This window comes from Equus przewalskii, chromosome 18 (genome assembly GCF_037783145.1).
Source record: "Equus przewalskii isolate Varuska chromosome 18, EquPr2, whole genome shotgun sequence".
Taxonomy (NCBI): domain Eukaryota; kingdom Metazoa; phylum Chordata; class Mammalia; order Perissodactyla; family Equidae; genus Equus; species Equus przewalskii.
The window spans coordinates 32,703,813-32,729,966 of NC_091848.1; the positions used below are offsets into that span (position 1 = coordinate 32,703,813).

Below are 26,154 nucleotides of genomic sequence, written 5' to 3' on the forward strand. Positions count from 1 at the left end.
CCTGAGGCATTGCCATCAAAGCCCCCGTTGTTCATCTTTCATTTGAAATTCCATTTCCTTTCTGCCCAGTTGGAAATTATTCTGATTGTTTCCTGGGGAAGCGCGGGGTCTAAGGCCCCCAACTCCAGAGAGGAATGAGGGGTAGGAAGGGGGATGGTGGAGAGGCATCAAAAACCACCTTGCTCTGAAAAACCTGCAAATGTAAGGTGGAAGGCATTTCTTCCTTTTTCTGCGTCCAAAAAGGAATTTTTTTGTCCTTTTTCTGCATGATCGACTTTCACCCCCTCCCAATGTATAGAGTCTGAGCGGGAAATCACTTAGATGTTTCGGTAACTCACACCCTTGCACACGTTCCCCCTTTTCTCTTAGCCACTGCAAGTATAATCTTTTATCCCTGTCCTTCTAAACCTTTTAAAAAATATATTTCAAACTTCTTCTTAGTGTCAAAGCAGCTCTATTACACATATTAAAGGAAATAAAGAGCAAATACCCTACCCCCCCCCCCAAAATAAACTAGACTAGAGCAAAACCAATGCGGAAAAATCCTCTCTAAAACAAAGCCCAGCAGGGAGAGTAGCAAAGGGTTAAAATCCTTTTGATTGACGTTGTAGCCTCCGGTGCCCCGGGCTCTGGCGCGCGCCATTGGCCGCCAGGCCTTGTGCCTGGCGGCCAATGGGGGGGCGCGGTCCACGAGCGGTGCCGCGTGTCTCCTCCTCCCATTGGCTGAAAGTTACTGTGGGAAAGAAAGTTTGGGAAGTTTCACACGAGCCGTTCGCGTGCAGTCCCAGATATATATAGAGGCCGCCAGGGTCTGGGGATCACACAGGATCCGGAGCTGGTGCTGATAACAGCGGAATCCCCCGTCTACCTCTCTCCTTGGTCCTGGAATAGCGCTACCGAGCACCAAGTAGCCATAAGATATTATAATAAACCCTCAGCACTTGCTCAGTAGTTTTGTGAAAGTCTCAAGTAAAGGGGACATAAACAAAATAATTTTTCTGTGTGAAGGACTCCAAAAATAAAATTCTCTAGGGATTAAAAAAAAAAAACAGAAAATGCCAGCTGATATAATGGAGAAAAATTCCTCGTCCCCGGTGGCTGCTACCCCAGCTAGTGTCAACACGACACCGGATAAGCCAAAGACAGCATCTGAGCACAGAAAGGTAAGGGCAGTGCCTGTCTCTCTGCAGCCCCAAGAAATTAAGTCGGGGTTGGGGGCTCCTCTCTCCCTTAAAAGCTCGGGGTGAAATGGCAGATCTCACGGAAACTCAGGGCTCTTTGATTTCTTTACAGTCATCAAAGCCTATCATGGAGAAAAGACGAAGAGCAAGAATAAATGAAAGTCTGAGCCAGCTGAAAACACTGATTTTGGATGCTCTTAAGAAAGATGTAAGTGGGTAGTGCTTTTTTTTTTTTTTATTAAAAAGCCGAAATACTATTTCCCAGGTACTAAGAATGAAAGCTCCTCGCCGGCGGGATCTTCCCTGCCTGCACTGCGGTCTCTGAGGCGGGAGGGTCGGGCGCCTCTCGTCCGGGTCTGGGGATGTTGGCACCGCGGCCTGGGGGAGGGACCCCCAGCATTCCGAGGTCACTGGCGGGGCTCTCACTTTCCTTCCCTGCCTCCTCTTCTGTGCAGAGCTCGCGGCATTCCAAGCTGGAGAAGGCGGACATTCTGGAAATGACAGTGAAGCACCTCCGGAACCTGCAGCGGGCGCAGATGACGGGTGAGGGCGGCTCGCCGCGTCCCCCTCTGCGGGCGTCCCTCTCGCCCCGCGGTGATTTCTTCCAGACTTCCGTCCGTGGTTGTGAGAGGCATTCAGCTACATTTTACTGCCTTGGCTCACTCTTGCGTTCCCACGGTCTGGGGCTTATTTATAGCCACAACTCCAAGTTGTTACTGTTCCGGAAAGGGAGGGAGAGAGGTTGTAGCAGCGAGGGCGGCGGGCGGCTTGGCAGCAGGAAAGCGGGTGGGGGCGAAAGGACTTGAACCGTGGCGGTTTTGAGCTTCGTGGAGCCTAGGGGTCATCGGGTTTAGCTCTCCCTCCTCCCCCATTACAGAAGGGGAAATGAAGCTCAGATGGCGAGGAAGGGGGGAAGGGCATTACCCAAGGTCACATCGCGCGCGTGGGCCGGGGGGGGGGGGCAGATCTGGAGCTGAGATCAGTTTAAATGGAGCCACAGGGAAGCCACTAGCTTCGGTCGCCAAGCTAGTGTGGAGAGGTGGCTGGTTTTTCTAAACCCACCCCCTTCGCCAGAGGCAGTTCGGCAGGCCCATAGTCAGGGAGGCGCGTCGCGGGGACCTCCCAGGGCGGAGGCGGTGGCCTAGGGGCCAGGGCCGTTCGGTGACCCGTCTGTCTCCTCCTGGCCCGCAGCCGCGCTAAGCACAGACCCGAGCGTGCTGGGGAAGTACCGCGCCGGCTTCAGCGAGTGCATGAACGAGGTGACCCGCTTCCTGTCCACGTGCGAGGGCGTTAACACCGAGGTGCGCACCCGGCTGCTCGGCCACCTGGCCAACTGCATGACCCAGATCAACGCCATGACCTACCCCGGGCAGCCGCATCCCGCCTTGCAGGCGCCGCCGCCGCCCCCGCCAGGACCCGGCGGTCCTCAGCACGCGCCATTCGCGCCGCCGCCTCCGCTCGTGCCCATCCCCGGGGGCGCGGCGCCCCCTCCCGGCGGCGCGCCCTGCAAGCTGGGCAGCCCGGCTGGGGAGGCGGCTAAGGTGTTCGGCGGCTTCCAGGTGGTGCCGGCTCCCGACGGCCAGTTTGCCTTCCTCATCCCCAACGGGGCCTTCGCTCACAGCGGTCCGGTCATCCCAGTCTACACCAGCAACAGCGGGACCTCCGTGGGCCCCAACGCAGTGTCCCCTTCCAGCGGCCCCTCGCTCACGGCGGACTCCATGTGGAGGCCTTGGCGGAACTGAGGGGCACAGGCCACCCCTGCCCCTGAACTCTCCAACCCACTTCTCTCCCCTCAAGACACTAAACAGGAACTTGGACGCCGGGAGAGAAGAGGACTTTTGTGATTAAGTGGTTACTCTGGTTTTATTAATTTCTAAAAAGTTACTTTTTTGTAGAGACCTGTATTAAGTGACTGACCATGCACTATATTTGTATATATTTTATATGTTCATATTGGATTGCGCCTTTGTATTATAAAAGTTCAGATGACATTTCGTTTTTTACACGAGATTTCTTTTTTATGTGATGCCAAAGATGTTTGAAAATGCTCTTAAAATATCTTCCTTTGGGGAAGTTTATTTGAGAAAATATAATAAAAGAAAAAAGATGGAAGGCTTTTATGTCTTAGAACTGATTATTTCAGAACATGTAAAGAAAAGGCTCTTGGCAGAATTCGAATTACATGCAACCTGAGAATTCAAGAACTGGCTCTTTTGTTATTAAAGGAACATTTTTTAAAATCCATTAAACCTTTTACCACCCCTCCACGAACTAAACTCCATTTAAGTTGAAGAACCCTTCTGATATGGCTTCCCTGATCAATTTGCGGTCAATCTCTGTCATTCAGTCCTGGTTCTCATACTAGCTCCTTCTGAGGAAGGTTGAACAGGACCAAATTCATGAAGTTAATCGAGCCAGTAGTACATCTGGCTGCACATTAAGGGAGGCTCCTGGGGTAGCTCACCAACGTCCAGAGTAAAAACACCCTTAACCACTGCAACCTCCAAGCCTTCAGATGTTGGTGTCTTCGTTTAACTAGTCAATCCTTAGGTACAGCTAAACATACCCTGGTACCAGCATCCAAAAGTTTGAAATGCCTCTCTGCACCCTCTTCGAGCAAGCTGAGAAGGTCAACAGATTCCTTCTGCCAAGGGACAGCTAGTTAGACTCCCAAGTGGAGCCCGAGTCCAGATGATTAACACCGGACATATGTTTTTGATAAGTTTCTGTGCTTGGCTCTAATAGAGAAAGCATGTGGGGGCTGTGCTGGCAGGCACACAGGCCATCTTCCCCTTTTAATACAAACAGCAAGCGACCCTTTCGCTTGGTCATGCCCCATTTCCAGGCAAGATGTGGGCTCCAGATAGAAGCAAAAGGGTTGTCTCGGGTTTCAGCTCACATAACCCTCCTTAACAAGTCCTAACTCAAAGCGGACAGCTTTAACCTGTGCCAGGATCTGCAGGGAATTTCTTCCAAATCCCATCACAAAGGCTTGTCAGATTTTGTCAGATTTGGCCAGGTGTTTGACTGCATCCAGGTGTTGGGGAAATGAAAACCACGAGCCCTGCGAGACCAGACACATCAGCCGCGCTGTGGGTCTGGGGGCGCGCCCTCCTCCCCAACCGCCGGCCGCTCCTCCTCCCTGCGCCGGCCCCTCCCGCCGGCCTCCGCTCACCCCCCTGCTTTTAGAACGGCTTCTGGGAGGAGAAGGATGAGGCGGGAGAGATCAATCTTTGAAGCCTTCCTAACAAAGATAAAGCCAACGATTTTCTGTCTTGTTTCAAAAGCTTTACCTCTCCCCCGCCTTGCTCTGGCGTTTCCCACAGGCCAGTGTGGAGAGCGGCTCTACCGCAGTAATGATCTAGCAGGGAGCAGTCAGTTTACTGCTCAAATACCTTCCACCCAGCTTCGGACCCAGAGGGAGAGGTTTAAAAGATACTTTTTAAAATTTGGCTCCTACTTGCTCCATTTTGCGTAAGTGAAAGGTGTCCAACACACCCTCGCCCCAAAACAATATACACATGTACACACACATACATACATACACCCTTCTTTATCATACTTTTCTGAGATTTCCCTCTTGTTTAAACCCAAATATAATAACAATGGCTCTATTAAGACACCCAATGCAAGTTTAAATGCTTCATTTGGTAACCCCGTCCTCTGGCCCCACTAAGAAGTTCTTAACTGTCCTGGCAGAAATAATGGATACATCAGGGTCTCATTTTTATAAAAGTACATTTATGTTCTTCAAAATTCACACACAGACACACACAAACCCGTGCAATCTCTACACCAACTTAAAACTCAATCTCTGTCTTTCTCTGTGCTGAAGGAGAACAACTGAAAAAGGGAATTTTTACTAATGTCATCAAAAGTACAGCTATATCGCGGGGGAGAGAGTAACACATTAAGGAAAAGTAGTCAACATCTGTCCCTTTGAAAATAACTGGTAGTTTGAAATGGTCCTTTTTCCCTGAAATTTGGGTTTAGACCATTAGAGGAGGTGTTTGTTCTGTACAATATGGGCAGAAGGAGGAGACCCTAGGCCCCAATGGGGATTTTCAGGCTCTTGTGCCAGCTCTGCCACTAAACTCACTGTGTCACTTTGGGTGAGTCATTTCCCTTTTCTGGGACATTTATTTCCAAGTCCATTAAATGGGTTTATTTCTAAGACCTTGCGCCCTCCTGCACCCAGGCTGTGTCTGGAATAATTAGTTGGGGGAGAGAGGAAGCTTCAAAGACGACTTCAACCTTGCCCCCGCCCCTCACTCCCCCCCGCGCCCACCCTCCGTCCGACCCCTCGGGCCCGGGCTAATTATACGGCCTCGGGGCACACCCGTCAGCCCCTCTCCCCGGCCTGGGGCAGTGCCGATGGTTCCAGGAGATAAGGCTCCAAGTTCCACGTCCGGATGCGGGCCGCCGGCCTCCGCCGCCGCGCGCATTAGCCTCTCAATGGAGACCCTCCGGGACCCCGGCCCCCCGCCGGCCCCAGCAGCATCCGGAGCGGGAAAGGCGCTGAACTGGAAGGGGGCCCTCGGCCGTCAAGACAGGAGCTTGCTCTAAGTGGTGACTAAGCGCGACCAGAAGGCGCGCTCGCTCCCCGCGGCCCATTCCACGCCACGTGTCTCCGGAGTGGGGACCCAGGGGTTAAGCTGGACCCCCTCATCGTGACCACCGTCCCGGGAAACCTGTCATTAAAGTCAATTAACTTTTCCCACACCCCTTGGCCGGTAACAACCCGCTGCTCGCTTCCTCCCCGGCTTCTAAATGCAACCAGATGGGCGGCCGAGCTGCCCCCGCCGCGCGCCCGCCGGGGCGGCCCGGGGCTTCCAGGGAGGCCGCCGCGGCCCGCGGCCCGGGCGCGAGCAGGCCAGGGCGGCCACGCCGGGCCAGCCCCGGCGGCCCTGCGGCCAAGGTGGTTTGCTTAGCAGGCCCGGCTGCTTTCTGGCAGGAAATGAATAGCTCCCAGATGAGCTCAGGCAACCTGAGAGGTCGTGAGAACGGCGCGAACCCCCGCCTGTGCAGCCGGCAGCCTGCCAGGCCGCGGGGGGAGCGGGCGGCGGCGGCGGCGGGAGGCCGGGAGGCCCGGCGGGCGGGCGGGCGGGCGGCGGCGGGGAGCGGGAGGAGGGAGCCGCTGACACACGAGCCCGCGCCCGCTCCCGCTGACAGGCAGGCAGCCGCCCGCGCCCGCCGCCTCCCCCGCTTCCCCGCCCCAGGCCCCAGCGCCTCCCAAGCAGCAGGCCCTAGCCGCAGAAATGCGGCCGCGCGGCCGAGCCAGGGCCCGGGGGTGGGGCCGCCTGCCAGTGTTTTTCCAGTTCCCCCGGTAGCTCCGGGCCGCATTTAGAAGCCGGGGAAACTGGGCCGAGGCCAGTGTCAGGGCACCAGAGGCCCTCGCGGCCTGCGGAGCACTGCCAAGCGGGAGGCCAAGCCAGGGCAGGAGTGGGCAGAGGGGCAGGGGGCGGGGGGGGGGGGGGGGGGGGTTGGGGAAGGGCATCTTAACCCACACAGTCGTCCCAAAAAAGACAGAGCTTCCAGACAGCAACTCTGGCTTCCTTAAAAAATGATTCTCATTTCTGAAAACGCGGAGTACCTACTAAGTGCCAGTGCCACTGCCAGCGCCGAAAGATCCCTGGAATTCCCACACAGCTTCTCCCTCCCAGAGCTCTCGGTGTAGCTAGGGAGGTAGGGAAGCGCTCCCGTGACTCAGCCCCGGCACGATGTGGAAATGAAGTTTAAACAAAGGGCACCTAAGAACAGAGAGATTAATTCTGCTTTGAGAGGAAACTAGGTAAGTTTTTCAAAGAGCTGGCCCTTGAAGCCGCCTGAGGTGAAAGATGAGGTCAGCAGGGAGAGATAGGATTAGGAAGGTGAAGGGAAACGCAGAGACAGGTAAATATATAGGTCCAGTTTGGGGGAATTTCAAGAAGTTTGCCTTGGTTGTTGCATTTGAATTTTCAAATATATAAATTGGCTTAGAGGTCAAAAAAAAAGAGGGCCAAGGGGCCAGCCTGGTGGCATAGTGGTTAAGTTCTCACCCTCGGCTTGGGCAGCCCAGGGTTGGCAGGTTCAGATCCCCCCAGAAAGGGACATTGCACCACTGGTCAGGCCATGCTATGGCGGCGTCCCACATAAAATAGAGGAAGATTGGCACAGATGTTAGCTCAGTGACAATCTTCCCCACAAACAAATTTTAAAAAAGAGGGCCAAGTTGTCTGCTTTGGTCCTTGGCTTACTGCAGAATAGCTCAGGGGTTAAACGTTGGTGCTCTGGCTTCAGATTGCTTAGGTTGTAAGATCAAGGCAAATTACTTACTTTTGTGTGTCTCATTGGTGATTTAGGGCTAGTAGCGAAGTATTTGATGGGGTTGTGAGGATGGAAGGAGTAAATGCACATAAAGCAATTGGAATGGTGCTTGGCACATAAGCCCTCAATGCATGTCAGCTAGTCTGATTCCTAAACAACCATGGAGAGAGATGCTCACCAAACAAGAAAGCCAACCCTGTCCTCTGCCCAGTGGTTCCAGGATCGGCTCATAATTGCTCCATGCCCCATGTGAAAGGACAACTGCTTCTCCCTTAGTTTCTGAATTTCAGGTATTCATTCGATAATTATTGAACCAAGTACTATGGGAACAAAGGGAGGAGAAGGACGTGGTCTCTGTAGCCATAAAGCTCACAGTCTAGTAGGTGACAGACCAGAAAAAAATTAATTACTCTGTGTTAAGTGTCATAAAAGAGGAGTAGTGTACACTGTGGTACAAAAGAAGATGACATGTCACACCAGGTAATTTTGGGGTCCTCCAGATTATGATTAATCTTTGTGAATTTTCGTGACCCTAGAAATTATTGGCACAGCAAATAACTAGTCAAATTCAGAATGAGCAAAATCACTTTGATGTGGTCAAGCAACTGGACTGGGAGTGAGAGTCCTGGTTCCAAATTGGCCACTACCTGTGAGATGCTGAGCAAGTCCCCTTAAGTGTCTGAGCTTCGGTTTCCTCCCTCACAAGGTGAGAAGGTTGGACCGGAAGTCTCCAAGTCCTTTTCAACTCCACGGGCTGTGATTCTGTTTCCTCAGTGTGCTTCTGTGTGCCTCTGTGCTTTGACACAGGCTCTGTGCCTGTGAGACCTGATGTCGGGCATCTTTCAAAACTTTCCAGCAAGGTCCTGGGATGCTTTTACAACCAACTATTTTCATCGGCAGTTAAAGGTGTGGAAACAGACCTGAAGGATGGGCATTATAGTTCCACTGTTGCAAGAAAATAGGACACGTATTAGGTTCTTGGAGACCTGCCATGTTAGTGGGAATCACGTTCGCTGTGTGGAACCTCAAAGGAAGACCTCATCTGACAGGATTTGCTCACGTATCTGCTACTAAGGCCCCGTCCTTTGCTGTAATATCTTGTTATCTTACTCAGAAAACAGAGTAACAAGAGTTAGAAATATCACCACTTTCCCTCTTCGTCCTAAAAAATTTCTTCCCATCCTTTTCAGTTGCCCACTCTTTTTCTGAAAAGATAATGTGGTCTATTGGTCACGATGACTCTTTCCATTTAGGAAAGATATATCCTTGGCTGGCTAGAGTTTTTACACTAGTACACTTACTGAACTAAGTAAACTGACTGAATTAGTCTGATTAAACAAGAACGTCAGTCTGACTTAGTGAAAAATCTGAGTTTTAAATATCCTATAGGTAAAGCCATAAACTTTGCAAATACTTGTAGCAAGTCTGAATTCATAGTTTACAGAAGCGCTTGCTTTCATTAAACTAATGCATTAAAGTCATTTAAAGAATGTATTCTCTTAAGCAGGTTAAACATAGCTCTTGCAATATTATTTATACTATAAATCTTTACAGTAAGGATAAGAGGAGCCGTGATTGCAGCCCAAGTAAATAATTGAAGTTTAAATTAATAATAAGGCTTTACTGTAGGTATTCTTTCTATGCCTGGATATGTTACCAGTTGTAATTTGCCTTTAGTCAAGCAGGAATCAATGCATTTTTTTCTCTTAGAATTGCAAGTATCACTTAGTGATAGCAATGTTACCTAAGGAGAGCTATTTGCAACTTACTATTTTGTTATTCACAAATGTGATCTGTTTTCATGTTAAACTGACTTTGCTAGTTTAGTCATCAACATGAGACTTGAAATTTATAAATCCTGTTTACAAAAAACTCTAGCCTACAGAAAAACTACTGTGATTGACAAACACCACCACCCAAAACCTCATGTTTTCTGCTACAGTTTCTCTTCTACCAGCTTTTCCTCTTAGCCTTAAAATTGTCCCCATGGTGTCAAAATGTAAAACAGGAATATTATTCCTTAACAGGGCCAGAAGAGGGCAAACGCAATGTCAAATCAGTTTCAGAAGCATCTGCCATATATGACATTTAGGAGTAAAGGTGAGTGTAAAGATGCTTAAGTCATTTCTTCCTTTTAGTGAACACTCAGGAGAGATCTGGGGTCAGGATGGGACACAAAAACATAAAGAAAGGCTTCTCACGTCCCAGATTTGTGAAGAACAAATACTCTTGAACATGCAAAGTTATTCTTTCCTGTGTTTGCTCCATAATTAGGACCCATATGATTATTTTTATACAAATAGAATGTTGGAGATAGATATTTCCATTAAAACTCCACCTAACAGAGTAATTGTGGAATTGGCCATTCATGGCTTCCAGAGGAGAACAAGTCTCTAAAAAAACTGAAACTAAAAACTCACTTGTGTTATTTTGGTTTTCTTGTTTTGGAGTTGGGGGGAGTGACGGGGGGGGGGGCACCACGATTGGAGGGGGCCCATAATCTATGATCCTCTGGAAATGTCTGAAACTGCTTTAGTGGGATCTCTTTGAGATTTCATTTTAAATTCAAAATAGGGACGATCCATACAAAGGAGAAACATTTTGAAACATTTTAATGCTGGGAGCTGTTCAAAAAGGGTAACTTCAATGTTGTTCTTGCCTCAGCTATTCACAGAGCTCCTACATCAGAAAGCTAATGCTATCATATTTACACACTTACACTGGTTTACAAATAGAAGTTGGATTTCAAACAATTGATAGTCTTGAGATACGGCAATCAGTTTCCAACCTGATGTTGAGCTGAATTCTACTTAATTCTTAAAAAGCCAAGTTTTCATGTTTAGCATACAACCTCCAGCTAGGCATCCAGATCTCAGCTCTGTGCTTTCCCTCATCTGATGGGTCCCTCCTCAGCCCTTCTTCCACTGCACTCTCGGGAAACTTGTTCTGTTGTAAATAAATGCCCTCCACCTGCAGCCTGGGTGTGAACCCCCTCATGCCTGGTTCTGCTTTTCTTTTGAGCCTGCTGGACTGATGACTCTTCCTTTTCCCCTCCTCAGATGTGAGGAGGGTGGGAAGCAGGGTAGAGGATGGAGAGCACAAGCACCTGGCTGGGGAGTGGGATGCCGTGAGTTGGCTGGGAAGCATGGCTAGGGGTTAGAGACACATCTCTGCCTCCTGTACCCTGGCAAGACCACGGCTCCTCCTTCCTCAGGTGAAAATCCTTTCCTGGTGCCGTCCAGCTCATCGCCTGCCTTCTCCCCTTCAGCTTACCTTCCCCTGACTCCCTCCCTCCCTCCTTTCTCAGGGACTGTCCCATCCCTGGCCCCATCAGGGAGGTGGCCCACAACACATCTGCTTTTATTCCTGAATTTTCAACCTCTCTTACTGTTTTGACTTTTTTCCTCAGCATATAAACACATTTATTTCTCTACCATCTTTCAGAGCCAGCTTCTCCAACTTGCACCTCGCCCTCTACCTGGGATTTCTCTCCTCCTGACGTCTCGCTGGGACCCTCCACTGCCTCACTTCTCCCTCTGCCACCCTTGCAGCCAGGCTTCTGTTTCCCCCTCTCTGCTGACACGCTGTGGTCAGGGCAGCTCAGTGGACAAACCAGATGGTCACTTTTCTAGCCTTTCCTCTGTCAACATTTGTGAGGTTGTGACCACATACAAACTCCATCCTGGAAATTCCCCCCTTCCTTAGCCCCTGTGGCATCTCTTTTTCCTGACTTCTTCCAACCTCTCTCGAGACTTCTCAACATCCATCATGGGATTCCCTCTACCCACCCCATTGAGGTCCCTGAAAATTCTACCCATGTCCTTTTGCTCTTGTCACTCATCCACCCATGGCAGTGATCGTCATCTGCATGACGAAGACCACCAAATCTGGTATCTTCATTCCAGAATTGATTTCCTGAGCTCCGGACTGTGGATCCTGCTGCCCACAGGACAGCTCCACACGGAAGTGAGTCTCAAACTCACTTCATGACCCCGTTCCCATCTCTAGGAGGTGCTCTATCCCTGTTTTCCAGGCTCAACGTGTCTTTCTCAACCCCACCACTTATCTCCTCCCTGCATCCCACTGGTCACCAGCAACCATCAGGCTTCCCTGTCTTGTGAATCTCAACCCCTGTTGTCATTGCCTTTGTGCAGCAGTTTCAAGTATTTTGCTTTCACCTCCTTCAGACTGATCTCCTCACCTTCAGCCTTGCCTCCCTCCAACCCATCAGTCATACTCCAGTTGTATATCCAAACAACCACGCCTCTGTGAGGAAACTTCCAAAGCCTTCCTATTGCCTACACAACCAGAGAAACTTGCGTGCTGTGCTCCTGGCCTACTCTCCCACCCTATTCCCTACCAGAAAGCTGCATCCTGTCCATGTCCCACCCACACACAAAGCTGCTTTAGTGTCCTGAGCCCTGCACGCTCTCTCTGGCTTCTATCCCTCTGCATACATTGTCCCTGTGCTGTAACTGTCCCTTCTCCATTCTTCATCCAGAGGCTTCCTACGTTATATGTCCTTCAAGACTTTGCTCGATTCACCTGCTTCTGGAAGCCCATCCTGATGCCTCCAGTTCCCTGCTCTGACCCCTGTCCCTGGAGCATCTTGCCCCCTCCTGGGGCATCTAACACAGCACTGCTGACACTGGATTATAGTATCCATTTATCTGTCTCCCCAACTAAGACTGTGCAAGTTTTCGAAGCAAAAACAACGTATTTTTCTGTACTCCCAGCCTGCGGCCCAGTGCCTGCGATATAGAAGTCATTCTGGAAGCTATATAAGACTAGTACAGTAGGAAGGAGGGTATTAATAAAAATAACAACTCGTATTTGAATAATATTTTAAGATTCACAAATTGTTTTCACAAACACCGTCTCATTTGATCCCAAAAACAATCCATGTGGGTAACTAGGACTGGTAATGTTATCCTCATAGCAAATGTGGATAATTAGTCTCAAAGAGAGTAGGTGGTTTGGCCAAGGCGACAGCTGGAAAGTAACAGAGGTGGGTCTCTGGAACCCACATCTTCCGGCTCTGGTGCCAGACTTCCCTCGTTCTTCGCAGAAATGGGCAGGCCTGAGCCCCACTCCCCCCAGCCCATCTGTGTTTGCGTGAGTACCCTTCCCTGCTGACTGCCAAGGGCAAATGAACCTGGACTCAGTCTCCATGGTCCACGCACTTTTGCTACCTATATATCCAGAACCAATTGGGAGCAGCTGGAACTCTGTTCTCCGCACTCCTGCTTCATGGCCTTAACACGCATAACTAAAATCTCTGAGGGCATGGGAGCTGCAGGTTCCTTCCTTCCTCCTGTCTTCCAAGTGGCATGAGAATTCATACAATCAAAGGCATGTTTTTTCAAACATAAAGATTAATGATCCTCAGCACAAATGAATTACCAGGAATTTTTCAGAATCAAAAATTATAGAGAGAATGGGAAATTAAATCTTAAACTTGAAGAAGTAAGAAAAGTATCAGATTTTGAAGATCATATTCGTGTGACTGGTTTGAAAAAGAGTCATCCTTTCGTAGGTGAATGAGTCACACTGTGATCCAGAGAAACCAGTGGGAAAAGCATATAAGGGTGTAACGGGTGATTCCAGAGCACCAGCTATTGGTGAGGCCACACTAGAAACACTGCCAGTACGGTGTGGCTGTTTGCAACAAGATCAATAGAGTCTCTGTACGCAAATGTCCCCCAGCCACAAAGCGGTTACTGACTTTCCAGATATAATTTGTCTGGGCTTTTCTTTCCTGTCTGTGACTGCTGGTGTTTTGCATGCCAGTTTCGTGGTAAATCACAATGAGAGTTTATTACCTGAGGGATTTCTTTAGGAGAGATGTTACAGTTCGTTCAGGTCACCTGCCGCTCAGGATTTGGTCCCTGAAGGAAGGGGTATCCTGCCCCAGCACAGGTCACTGGCCCCCAAAACAGCCTCCAGTGGGGGCTGGCTGATCAGTCATTCACCTAGGATTAGTGCAAAGCATACTCTGTGCCAGGCACCCTTCCTGGCACCAGAGTTTCTGGGGCAAACAAGATATGCAGGCCGACAGTTCTCTAAGGCCACACGTTCCACCATGGAGAAGACAACAAAAAAGAGAATAAATAAATGAAGGAGAGAATGTCAGCTCATAGTAAATGCTATGAAGAAACTAAAATAGGGCGCTGTGAGAGAAGGGGACTGAAGTAAGACTGGGGGTCCATCTCAGAATGGATGATCAGGGACGGCCTCACTGAGAAGGGGACTCCTGAAGCCAAGAAGGCCAGTACAACAAAAAGCCCAACCAAATTTGGCAGGCCCAGTCAGTGAAGGTGGAAAATGTCCCCACTGGCCAGCCTAGGCAAGGTTTATGAAAGGCTGACCATGGTGCCCAGGGCCACGAATAGGGCCAGTGTCATTTGCTGCTGTTTTTATGATAATACAATTACAAAAACTTCTCCACAGTTGGCAAAGCACTTTAAATATTGGAGGTGGAAGCTAATTCAGAGACAGCTGATTCAATCCCTTTGTTTCCTGCATGAATGAGTGGGGTCTGTGGCACTGGCGGGCTTTGCATTCATTTGGTCATTCCGTAGACATCCTCTGAGCTTTCCCTTTGTGCTCGGTGTGGGGCTGGGAACCCTGGGGGATGCAGAGGTGAACAAAATGGGAAAGGCCTTCAAGGAGATCGTAGTCTAGTGAGGAACAGGTGTGTAGGCCACCTAGGAGGAAAAGTGCCAAAAGCCATCCTTCCAGGACCCCACCTGCATCGAGACAGAGGCGGAGCCAGGACTAGAATCCCGGGCGCCAGACTTCCAGACCTGGGCTTTTTCTGCTTCAATTCTTTTTGTTTTTTTCTTTTGTTCAAATCTCTCAGCTTTGTATTTACTGTTATTTCCACCTGGAAAAACTTCCCCTGTCCCCAGCCCACCCTCGCCTGTCTACCTGGTTGATATTTAGCCTTCAAGTCTCACCTTAAGCTGTTCCTCCCCAGAGCCCTGCCTGAGCCTCCTCCCCGTGGATTTTCCTGCTGTGTTCGCACTGTGTGCTGTGCTGCCATGGGTGTTTCTCCCATCGACCCGCTCATCGCACCGCCCGTGAGTTGTCCTTCATGGTCGCACTGCAGCCTCAGGAGCTTTACAATGTCTGGGACACAGTAGAGGTCAATGAAGTTCTGTTGAGTAAGTAGGCAAACAGGCAAATATATTGAGCTTGCGGGGGCCCCCCCCCGCCCCCCCAGGCAGTCTTTGTCTCTGCCTGTCCTCCCTTCTTCCTCGCCTCCCTCCCTCCTTTCCTTTCCCATCTCCAGGCACCATATCCAACCCCAGTGCACCTGCTTGCTCCACCGGGCTTCCCCGAGACCTGCCCCACAAAGTGCCAGGGAGACTGTTCGCACCGCGCTTACCCGCCACCCAATCTGGGCATTCTGGTTTGGTGAGCGACAGGAGACCCAAGAAGAGCCCTGACTGAGCCCGTTTCTCCCAGCTGCATCCCTGTGCAAAGGACGGGGAAGTCCTCTCTGCAACCCTGTGAATAAGCACAGGTCAGCCCCACAGGGCCACCCATTCCTTAGCAGTTTCCTAAGCACCCCAACAGCACCCACTCACACACTAAGACTGGGAGGGACACACTGGAGCTGTCCGAGTGGCTGTGTCAAGAAGAATATGGGTGTGGTTTCTTTTTTTCCTTTCCTCACTTTCCAAATACTCTGTAGAGTGGTTATGCTACTTTTATAACTGAAATGTTTATATTTTTTAAAATAAGTCTGACAATAGCTTAGAGAAAGTCTCTCCCTTTTCTGAACGCCAGCTATACTGATAGTCGGTACAGCTCAGCTCGGCATTTAACTATTATCTTCCTGACCATCTTGCTCAGGTCTCTCACTGCTAGACTGGCACACGAGACAATCTGATGCTTTTTGCTGCATCCCTCTGCTACGATGAACCCAGGGCCTGCCTGGCATGTTGCGGCTGCTCAGCAAACATTGCTGGGCTTCTTCGCTTGTGCACCAGGAGTGAGTCAGCCCCAGGGCCTCAGCCTGAGGACTGAGGAGAAGGCTCCTCTCCTTCTCGGCCCTGCTTGACCTCTGGCTCCACTCTCTTCCCCAGTCATGACGGCTAACGAGTGTCTAATAAGTCTCTGAATTCAGCTCTCCAGTGGATTAAGATGGAGTCAATTTTGTTGTCATTCGCCCAGTGGAGAGGTGGAGTTTTTTTTCCTCCCTTGGTTGTGGTTGGGCCCTGTGACTGTTTTAACAAATAGAAGGCGGCAGAGGTGCCACTGTGCCACTTTCAGGCCTAAGCTTAAGAAGAGCTGGCAGCCTTTGCTTTTGTACGCTGAGGAGCCCTGAGCTGCCACGTACGAAGTCAGCTACACTGATGAGGAGAGCAGGTAGAGCAGCCACATGGAGAGGGAGAGACCTCAAGACTACATGGAGAGAGCTGCCATCCCAGCGTCCCAGCTGAGCCCAGCCTTCCAGCCACCACGGCCAAGGCGCCAGACATGCCAGGGAGCCATCTTGGATTTTGCAGCTGATGGAGTCTGAAGAGGACTGTGGCACAGCCAGTGACATGGAGAGCAGAAGAGTTGCCCAGCTGAGCCAAGTCAACCCACAGAATGAGGAGAGAAAATAGAATGGCTGTTTTTTGAAGCTTATCAAAGCTGGCTCCCAAATAAAACCAACACAACCTGTTGATAAGACACAGCTGAGTTAATTGCTTATCGCAATAAGGGAGAACACCACCCGGCAAAGCTTTGGCAGTGTCAGAATTTACTGATAATTAGAAGCTTGATTTAAGGCAGTCTTTCAGTATGGGAACATGGTTAGAATTGGGTAAGAATCACCATGTAAGAATCCAAGATTGGTTGAAACAGCGAAGCAAGGATTTCCAGGCGAAGAATTCAAAGAATCTTAGGGCACAAGCTGTCTGTTGATGTTTCCCATTGGGGAGTTGAGAGGAAGTTCCTTTAATGAACCATCAAACCCTTTCCCCGGGCAGGGGACTCCTGGAGATATAAAGTTATACTAACGAAGAAAGAGGAATATTAAAGTTCTGCTAATGAAGACAGAGAGATAGCATGAAGTCATGTTAATATAGACAGTAAGATGTGGTTTATGTTCTCAGTGTCCAGGCTGAATGTGGGACTAGTGGATTTTAGTTCTCAAGCCACTAAGTTTGGAGAAGGTTTGTTACACAGCAATTAAGGATCAAGACACTCCCAAAACCTTGAACTTCTCAATGTTTCTGTATTTCTCAATTCATTCATTCATCACATATTTATTGAACACCCATTATGTGCCAGACATGGCACTAGGCACCAAAGATATAAAGGAGAATAAGATAAATACAGTCCCTGCTCTCTCGGAGCTTAGATTATAGTCAGGAGTTGGATTATAGTCAGGAAGAGATAGACAATAAAACATTAAACCAGGGACCAGCCCAGTGGCTCAGCAGTTAAGTTTACACGTTCTGCTTCAGCAGCCCAGCGTTCACCAGTTCAGATCCCAGGTATAGACCTATGCACCACTTGTCAAGCCATGCTGTGGCAGGCGTCCCACATATAAAGTAGAGGAAGATGGGTATGGATGTTAGCTCAGGGCCAGTCTTCCTCAGCAAAAAGGAGGAGGATCGGCGGCAGATGTTAGCTCAGGGCTAATCTTCCTCAAAAAAAACCACATTAAACCAAAAGTTAAGGTAATTTCTATACTGATGACATGTTGTGAGGAAAATAGTGTAATGAGCTAGAGTGTTGTTGGGGGAAGGAGAGAGTGCTGTTTGAGAAAGAGTGGTCAGAGAAATCCTCTTGAGAAGATGACCTCTGGGCTGGATGACCTGTGAATGGTGGAAGGATCCAAAGGGTCAAGATCTCCGTAGAGAACACTAAGGTGGGGGCACGGCCAGGGCAAAGTCCACAAGACAGGAAGAGAACTGCCGTTCTAGGGAACAGAAAGGCCAGCGAGTACAAAACATGCTGACTGCAGGGAACAGGGCCCACGTGGAGGCTGGAAAGGCTGACAGAGGTCAGATCACATAGGGCCTTGACTGTCATACTGAGGAATTTGGATCTGAGTCTAAGTGCCATGGGAAGCCACTGGAGCAGTGCTGCCCAGTTGAGATCAAATGTGAGCCAAGAGCGTAATCTTAAATTTTCTAGTAGCCACGTTTTTAAAGTAAAAAGAAACAGGTGGAATTAATTTTAATATTTTATATAACCCAGTATATACAAAATATGATTTCGACATGTAATCCATCTGCAAAATTATTAATAGGATAATTTACATTCTTTTTTTGGTACTAAGTCTTTGAAAGAGGTGTATATATTATACTTACAGCACTTCTCAATTCAGACTGGCCACATTTCAAGTGCTCCCTAGACACCTGTGGCCGATGACTACTGTACTGGCCAGAGCACTGGAGAGTCTAATGGTCATCGTCCTCCTGGATATCCAGGCTCCGAGCTATCTTTCATTTCTCCCTTCCCATCACAGCTACCTGCCACCATCATCCACCATGAGCTTAGATAATTTCATCTAAATACCACAGCATCTATCCCAACATCTTTACGCCGGCTTAAGCATCTCCAATGTTTTGCACATGGGTTATTGCTACATCCTCTGATTTTGACTTTTTGCCTTTGTTCTACCTCCCCAATCTCTCTCCCCCAGACTTCTGATATGTTCTGCTGAAGCACCGCTCCATCTTCTCCCTTCTCCCCTTCAAATTTGCCAAAGCTCCCGCTGCCCCTTGAAGTCTGAACCTGTGGAAGGCCTACAAGACTGCTCAGGAAGCAGTCCCATCCCTCTTTTTGACCTTCTTTCCCATGGCTCCTTTTATATCACACAGTTCAAACCCTGCACCCAGCCTGGTCCACGTCATCACACTTGCCCCAGTGACTTATGAAAGTAATGAAAATAATCTTGTTTTTTTCCCCCAAATATTCTTAAACACCATGTAAAAATCGCAGTCAGACATTGAAAGCTTTCAGGATTTGTTTCCGTTTATTGTTTCCCTTTAATAGTAGTTTTCCTCTCTGTACAAAGCTGTTCTCTATTTTTTTCTTATTTGATAGTTTTTATTTTGTAAAGGTTTTTTTTTTTTTTCTTTTAAAGGCAATTCCAGTGACCTACAACATTTGGATAGGAGTCGCCTGCTTGTTGCTTGATTTCTTGTTTGTTCTCACCCCAGAAGTCAACTCTTAGCAAAAGTGATGAACGGCAAATGTACGCCTGTAATCAGGGGTCATTCTGGACATGTGTGTGTGTGTGTGTGCACGCAAAATTTTAAGCGGAAGCATCCTGAATTGTATTTTGAGCAACTTATGACATCACTTGAAATTACAAGAAGCACCATGGGATATAACAAGTCCAGGCTGGGAATCTCTACAATCCTCCTTGACTTTGGTTAAGACCTTGTAAGAGCACCTTAGCCACCATCTTTGAAGCATGGTAGAAGGCCCATCCTCATGTTTTTCTTTTTCCCCTAGGTTGAAACATTTAAGTAACTGAATATGTAATTTTTTGCAGACCCCACTCCAAACGAGACATTGAAACAAAATTCACATGATGTCCACATGCCAGTACATGTCACACAGCTGCTCTTGGCTATTTATGGATGTGAGATATTACCTCCAGAGTTAGACTGGAAGTGAACTGAGTCATAAATTGTTATCGAAGGAAGCGTGCACTTGCATCTCTGGAAATTAATATTAACAGGCAAAGGCTTCCCAAGCCTGTTCCAGCTGGAGTCGCCATCCCCTGACAAGTCTTGTCCACTAACTTCGTGTGGCTCGATTATAACTTGGTTTGGGAGCCTTCTTCAGATTTGCATGTGTTTGATTGTAAATGGAGATCTAACAGCGAACACTTTTTGCTGGTCTAACAGACATATGAAGGCACTTCTTGCCAGACCGCAGGGTGCAGGGCTTTGCTGAGAAAACCTGCAAACAAATCTCATAAAGCTCATGGCTCCCGAGGCCACCTAGAGTCCCCGTCTTCATCTTTTTCAACCTCCTCCCAACACTAAACTCTTACTGAGCACCTACTCTGTGCTGTCACTATAGAGAGACAGATGAATGAGACAGCGGCCTCTCAATCTCTGGGGAATTGAGGTGTAAATACAGTATTTTTTGAAGGGGCCCCCTGAGGTAACTCAAGCAAAACGAATGCTTCTTTTTGTAAAGACTGGGGCTTCCAGGCAGCTGGGCAGGCGAGAGCAGCTGGAGATGCAGAGCAGAGGGGAGAAGAGGCTCCCTGCCTGGGTGCGGTGTTGAGAGGGAGGGCAGAGAGAGGCCGGGCCTGACTGGTTTCAGGAGCTAATGAGTCACAGCCATCAGTCAGTCAATCGTGGCCCAGGAAACGCTGCCTCTTTAAATACCCTGGAGGGGCCAGATGGAGCCAGAAGAACCTGACCTGGAGATGGGCCCTGCCCCAACTCATGGTGACCTTGGCAATGTCCCTTGCACTCATTTAACTCCAGTTTCTTTATCTGTAAAGTCAGAGTGTTGGATCCTTTGATCCCGGGGCTCCTCCAATTTTGAGACCACAATCCCCTGATTTGCCCTCCCAAGAGGCCTGCCCCTGAATAGGTGTCTATATGTGCAGATAATGTGAACTATGGAAGCTTTATGCCAGGTGTTGCAATTAGATGCTTATGATTCATGAGGTGCAAGCATACATGATATGCCCCAGGACACAGAGCCTCTTTCAGGCTCTCATTTATCCCGCCTGTCCCCAGTCTCTGCCCCCTCCTGATTTCTACCTCCTTTGTCTCCCTCTACTCCCCTCTCTGTTTGGTTCACGTTTTAATCATCCATTCATTCAACAAATACATTTAGCACCTACCATGTACTGTGCACTACATCAGGCACCACAATCGATCCGAACCCCACTCTGAGGTGAACTTTCTAGGTGGAAAGGGAGGAAGAGAAGGCAGGGAGGGGGCCCGGGAGACTGGGCTCTCCTGTGCTGTCAGGCTGGACTCAGGAATCTGATGCTCGGCTCTTGAGCTCCGGGAGGGCCCTCTCCTACTGTGCGCGGGCCTGCTGCAGCGGCCATCGATTTTCTGGATTTTCAACAGATTTCCTGGAATGGAGAGAGAAGGATCTCCCACCACACTTCAGACTCAGCATTTCGAAATGAAAGTCGAGATTCCCTGCTTCTCACATCATTGCTCTCCCCTCAGTTAGAAGGAATCTCCCTCCTTCCTCTCTCCAGTGAAAGCCATTTCAGTCCCTTTGGCCTCCTGACACTCAAGGATATTTGGGTCTGTTGATGGGCTACAGAGGAGACAAGTGACCCCAAGAAGTGGAAGGGCGAGAGTGGTTGTGACAAGCAAGCGAGGAGGGGCACTGGCCCACCAGCAGAGGATTAAAGCAGCAGAAGGAAGTCGTGTGGGGGGCAGGAGAAGGCCCAGGGCTCATTGGAGTGAGGCTCCTGGCAAAGCCTGCCATGGGGAGCTGAGTAATCTGGCTTTTAGGGTTCAGGTTACTTGACAGCAGCTGGCATTTCTCTGCCGCCTCCAAGTCACCTTCTTTCCCCTCCCTGTGGCTCCTTGTTTGCTTTGAACTGGGAGAGGCTGTTATGGAATCTAATCAATGCTCAGAGGTGGAGGACACCAACCTGAGAAGACATGGGGCGAGCTCCCCCCAAGACCGTGGACAGAGCAGGCAGACCTGGGCTCCTGCTGGGGTTAAGGCCCTCCCACCATCCCCAGTCAGATCTGGAGATTAACAACCCCACCCCATTCCCCCTCCCCTATGGGAGTGATCACCTTTCCCTTCTGGACTTTGAGAGGCGCCGTCTTACCCTCATTCCTCTTTGTGCTGAGGGGTGTTCCTATATGTAATTACGCAGGCGGTGAGGGCAGGAAGAGGGAGTGTGGAACCAGGAAGCCCAAAGTTTTGCAGCCTCCGAATGAAAGAAGACAAATTCTGAGCTGCGGTGGAGAGGATTGTTTAAAAGCAGAAATGAGTTGGGGTGAGAGAGGAAGGTGGTGGATGTCGAGAGAGACTGATTTACCATGTTCTGGGCACAGACAGAATCTTGGCCCCCTCTCTCTGCAGCCGGATCTCAGGGCTCGCTCGGCCTGAGAATCTCAATCGCTCAACCTCTCTCCTCCTCGCCCCCTCCCCCACCCCTCTCCCTCGCCATCTCTCCCTTCTGTTGCTTCAGTGGTTTGCATCGTCATCTGCCAAACTCCTCAGAACCTGCTATGCACTTCAGCCCCAGCTGTATGTCTTCCTCTGCACTCCAGGAACTGCACAAATAAACCGCTGAGAACAGAGCCCTCCTCACCACAAACAGCACGCGGGCTTCTGCTCAGCCTCTGTGGCCTTGGACCGGCTCCTGGGAAGGGCCCCTGCCTGGGGACAAGCACCGTCACAGCCACAGCCTGCCTCTCTCAAACACTCAGCCATGGGGAGCCCCTGCCTCCCAGATGAAGGGGCAGCTCGGTGGGAAACAGTCGGCTGTGCCCACAGCCACCCTCACCCTGGGCTAAGCCGGGTCCAAGGCATACGGCTTCTCTCCCGGGGGACCAACCATGCAACTCAGTGACCTTGAGAAAGTTATTTTAGCCTCTGCAGACTTCCCTTTCCCTGTTTTTAAATAGATCAGAGATTTATGCCGTTTAATTCACAAAGGAGCTGCATGGAAAAAGGCTGATTTGTTCTGAAGGACTTTGGCTTCCTGAGAGGAACCCAAGGTTCTAGGAAAGCTCCTTGAGCTGCTAGATACCTGTGTATGCTCATGCATGGTGCACAGATGGGTCCATGCTCTCGCCACATCCATTCACCCACTGGGCTATAACCCTGGGCTATTGTTGCATGCACTGCTGGGTCCCCTGCAATGTAGCACTTGGAATAAAGTTAATGCTCAATAAATATTTATTGAATGAATGCACTTGACAAATATTGCCTCTGTCCCCTCCTTGTGCCCATCACTGTGCCCAGAGCTTAGGGACAGCCTCACAGTCCAGGAGGAGACAAACACGTAAACAAATACAGCCGGTCTATTACTGGGTGCCAGGACAAAAAAGACTACAGGGCACAGGGAGGCCTCAGGAGAGGGAGAGCTCAGCTCTGCCCTGTGGCAGGAGGCAGCGACAGGGAGGGGCAGCTCTGAGCTTTGAAGGAACGGGGGAGTTCATTTGGTGGACTAGAGGGGAGGTGGTGGGGGACAGATATCTTCCAGCAGAGGGAATGCATTTTCAAAAGCACAGAGCCCTGAAACAGCATGGCAGCGTCAAGGCACCACGACTGTCCCTCCCTTGGGGCTGGACCACAGGAGGGAAGCAGAGCATTAGGAGATGAGCAGGTGAGGAGAGAGGCTGGATAAGGAGGGCTGGATCCTCTTTTCCAACATTTTCAAGTGATTCCTATGCTTAATTTCAACCTTCTTCTTAGGCCCTTGAAATGTAGTTGTGTTATTTTCCTCTCTGCTGATTGAGGGACTGTATAAGCATGATGGGCTTACAAACCCCTCACAGTAACTCTGAGACTTCCCCCACCCTATGCTGTCTCTACATCGAGCCCCACATGTTGGAAAGGATTCCTTAGGGGGCCATATAATTTATCATCCAAACTGGTTCGCTTTGGAGGAGTGAATGGGGTCACTATGAATAATTGCACCAGGGCAACAAGCAAGAACTAGGACCATTCTGGGCAAACCAGGACATATAGTCATTCTAGCTAAAGACCTCGGGCCGCCGTCGAAGGGTTTTATAGAGGTCAACCGTGTGATCAGATTCATGTCATTGGAATTGAGTTATTCTCTCTCCCTCATTTCTTCACAGAACAGAGGGACTAAGAGGATAAGGATGGTTCAGATGGTCCCAGAGGCCCTTTCCAGGTTTAGTATTCTATAAATCTGTGTTTGGCAGGCATTTGAACAGTCAGAGAGAGGGTTAGATAAAACGTAACCTCAAGGAAGTTTTGGAGGTGGACTGCTCAACCTAAACCATGAGGATCCATACCAATATCCTGTGTTTTTAGTTGAAACCCAATAAAAGTGCCCAAGAAAAACACGCCCAAGGAAACTCCACTCATCCACCCATCCAGGAAGGGAAAGGCGATGCCCATGAAAACATTCCAGTGAGATTAAAACCCCGCTGCCAATCAACCTCTCCCATAAGTCCTAGCCCTCCCTTTCACCTCCTCCTGACTCTGGTAGCAAGCAGGCAAGATGTGATTGCATCTGTAAAAGGATGTGAGCATGAAGTGGTCACGTTAGTGATGTTGGTTCAACTCCCGTAACAATCCTCTCCCTCTTAAAAAACCTGTCTTAAAAAAAAGTTTTCATGGCCCCTCATTGCCTGGAGAATTAAACACAAACTCTTCAGCCTCCCTTTCAAGAGCCTCTACAATATGAAGACCACCCACTATCTTCATGCAGCCTTTCTTGCAATCCTATTGGAATTCTTGCTGAATATACTTTATATTATTCTCTCTAGTTGATAACTCATGTTCTCTCTACTCTCTACTTGTCAAAATCCTGCCAATAAATTTCATCTCTTCCATGAAGCTTGTCTTTCCTCCTCCCTCTCTTCAGGTTATCTAAAGAACTTTCCAAACTCAATAATAAGAAAACAAACCAACCAATTACAAAATGGGCAAAAGATTTAAACACACATTTCATCTTAAGAAGAATATGGATGGCATATGAAAAGATGTATATTATTAGTCATTAGGGAAATACAAATTAAAATCACAATGGGATACACACCCATGAAACACCCACTAAAACTAGTCTAAAACTAAAAAGACTGACTATATCAAGTGTTGGCAAGGATGGAGATCGGATTCTGGTTAGCATAACCAGAACTCCCACACACCACTGGTGGGAATGTTTTTGAAAAACAGTTCCTTAAAAAGTTAAGCATAGGCCTAACATATGGACCCACTCCTAGGTGTTTACCCAAGAGATATGAAAGTGTATGTCATTATAAAGACTTATGCCTGAATATTCAAGGCAGCTTTATTTTAATACCCAAAAACTGGAAACAATAGAAAAGTCTGTCAATAAGTGAATGGACAAAGAAATTGTAGTATATCCATACAATAGATTACTACTCAGCAATAAAATGAAATAAATTATTGATATATGCAACAACATGAATTAATCTCAAAATAATTATACTGAGTGAAAGAAGCCAGAAAGAGCAGAGTACATCCTTTATGATTCCATTTATATAAAACTCTACAAAATACAAACTAACCTACAGTACCATTAGGCAAATCAGTGGTTGCCTAGAGACTAGGGGAAAGGGAGATGAGGCAACTTCTGAGGGTGATGGATATACTCACTATCTTGTTTGTGTTGATGGTTTCAGGGTGTATACATATATCAAAACTTCTCAAATTGTACATTTGAAATATGTGCAGTTTATTTTGCATCAAATATACCTCAATAAGCCTTAATTTTAAAAATCAGACACAGTCTGTCATCTAGGAGCTCAGAGTCCTGGTCTCACCTAAGAGACACCACTTGAAGAAGAGAAGGGTTTTCATTTGTTTGTCTATTTTGTTTTAACCTCATCTAGTCCAGCATTCTCCACTCTCACTCAACCCCTGGCCTAACAAATTGACAATGCACTGCTGTTCCCACCAAGCGTCCATACCCGCTGTTTGATCACTTGAGTGGGAGGGGGACACACCTAAGTGTGATTTCTTGAGACGTGCACCAATTGCTTCTGAATCACAAGTGGATCTCTGGGATGGGATTGAGGGACTGGTCCCCAGGGCCTTAGACCTGGAAGACACCTTCAGGGTCTTCTGGTCCCACCTCCATCCAGAGTGGGAATCCCCTCTACTTTGGAGTAACCATCCTCTGCTGTCTGACAATGTCTTCTGGGATCGGAAACGCCCACTGATCACTGCATATAAAGCAACTCGCTACTTCCAATGGGGAGAAACCAGAGTAAGACAAGAGGAAGTGGAGAGCTGCCCCTGAAACCCATCGGGGTCCCTATCCTTTCATTCATGTGATTCCTTAGGAATCTTAAATTTGGGAGAAAATCAATATATTTTCAATAGTCAAATATATTTCCTTTGGCCTGTGATGGAAGAGGATGGGAAGAAGGGGAGATGGATGGATTTGAAAAATGAGATTTAAGTTGCCAACAAATTCTTTAAAAAAAAATTTGCATTCATTTCTGATCCAGTGGGCTATTTCTGTTGGTTGGAGTGGTTTATATGTTAGTTAACTCTATTTTGGTCTCTTAATGTTTCATTGCCTTGGTTTTCCCAATTTTGTGATTGAGAATCAAGAGCCCTGGCCTGCCATCCTCCTGATCAGCAACAAGGCTCATAAGAACTTTGCGTTCTGGAGAGAGAAAAAAAACTCTGTGTGGAAAGACCAGGACTATATCATTTCTATGTCACCTCGACACGTTTTCAAGCTGGGTGATTTCTCTGAAAGGGAATAATCTTTTAAGCTCTCCATCCAATCTGTTCTCAGACAGAAGTTTAAACTCTCCCCCATTCAAAGTTTATCAGACAGATCTACAGAGACTTTTCCGGGAGGATGTTTACAAAGGACTTGAGTGTTGCCAAGAAAAGAGAGAATGGGAAAGATAGCATTTCTGAAGGGTAGTTTCAGAGGCAGGGAGATTTGAACATAAAAGGACCTTTCTTTCTCTTACTAACAGGTTGTCCAAAGGCCAGAGGTGGGCAAAACCATTTGCAA

The 26,154-nt window shown here is 48.6% G+C and overlaps 1 protein-coding gene and 1 long non-coding RNA gene across 2 annotated transcripts; both read left to right on the plus strand.

Moving 5' to 3' along the window:
* Positions 1-5: 5 nt before the first annotated feature.
* Positions 6-3,226, plus strand: HES1 (hes family bHLH transcription factor 1). Its single transcript, XM_008534831.2, has 4 exons — positions 6-1,163; positions 1,294-1,389; positions 1,637-1,724; positions 2,373-3,226. Exons 1-4 carry the CDS (start codon positions 1,056-1,058, stop codon positions 2,921-2,923), a joined length of 843 nt encoding a protein of 280 aa, XP_008533053.1. The 5' UTR covers positions 6-1,055; the 3' UTR covers positions 2,924-3,226.
* Positions 3,227-6,704: 3,478 nt separating this feature from the next.
* LOC103560627 (uncharacterized) lies at positions 6,705-22,367 on the plus strand. Its single transcript, XR_547244.2, has 4 exons — positions 6,705-6,972; positions 9,515-9,587; positions 14,467-14,653; positions 18,583-22,367. It is a non-coding gene; the product is annotated as an uncharacterized lncRNA (long non-coding RNA).
* Positions 22,368-26,154: the final 3,787 nt, after the last annotated feature.

What these genes read in the sequence shown, in the direction of transcription:
- HES1 (XM_008534831.2), top strand. Translation starts at nt 1,056, where the DNA reads ATGCCAGCTGATATAATGGAGAAAAATTCCTCGTCCCCGGTGGCTGCT. An exon ending in CAGCATCTGAGCACAGAAAG is followed by an intron (nt 1,164 to 1,293) that starts GTAAGGGCAGTG and finishes ATTTCTTTACAG; the next exon opens with TCATCAAAGCCTATCATGGA. An exon ending in TGGATGCTCTTAAGAAAGAT is followed by an intron (nt 1,390 to 1,636) that starts GTAAGTGGGTAG and finishes TCTTCTGTGCAG; the next exon opens with AGCTCGCGGCATTCCAAGCT.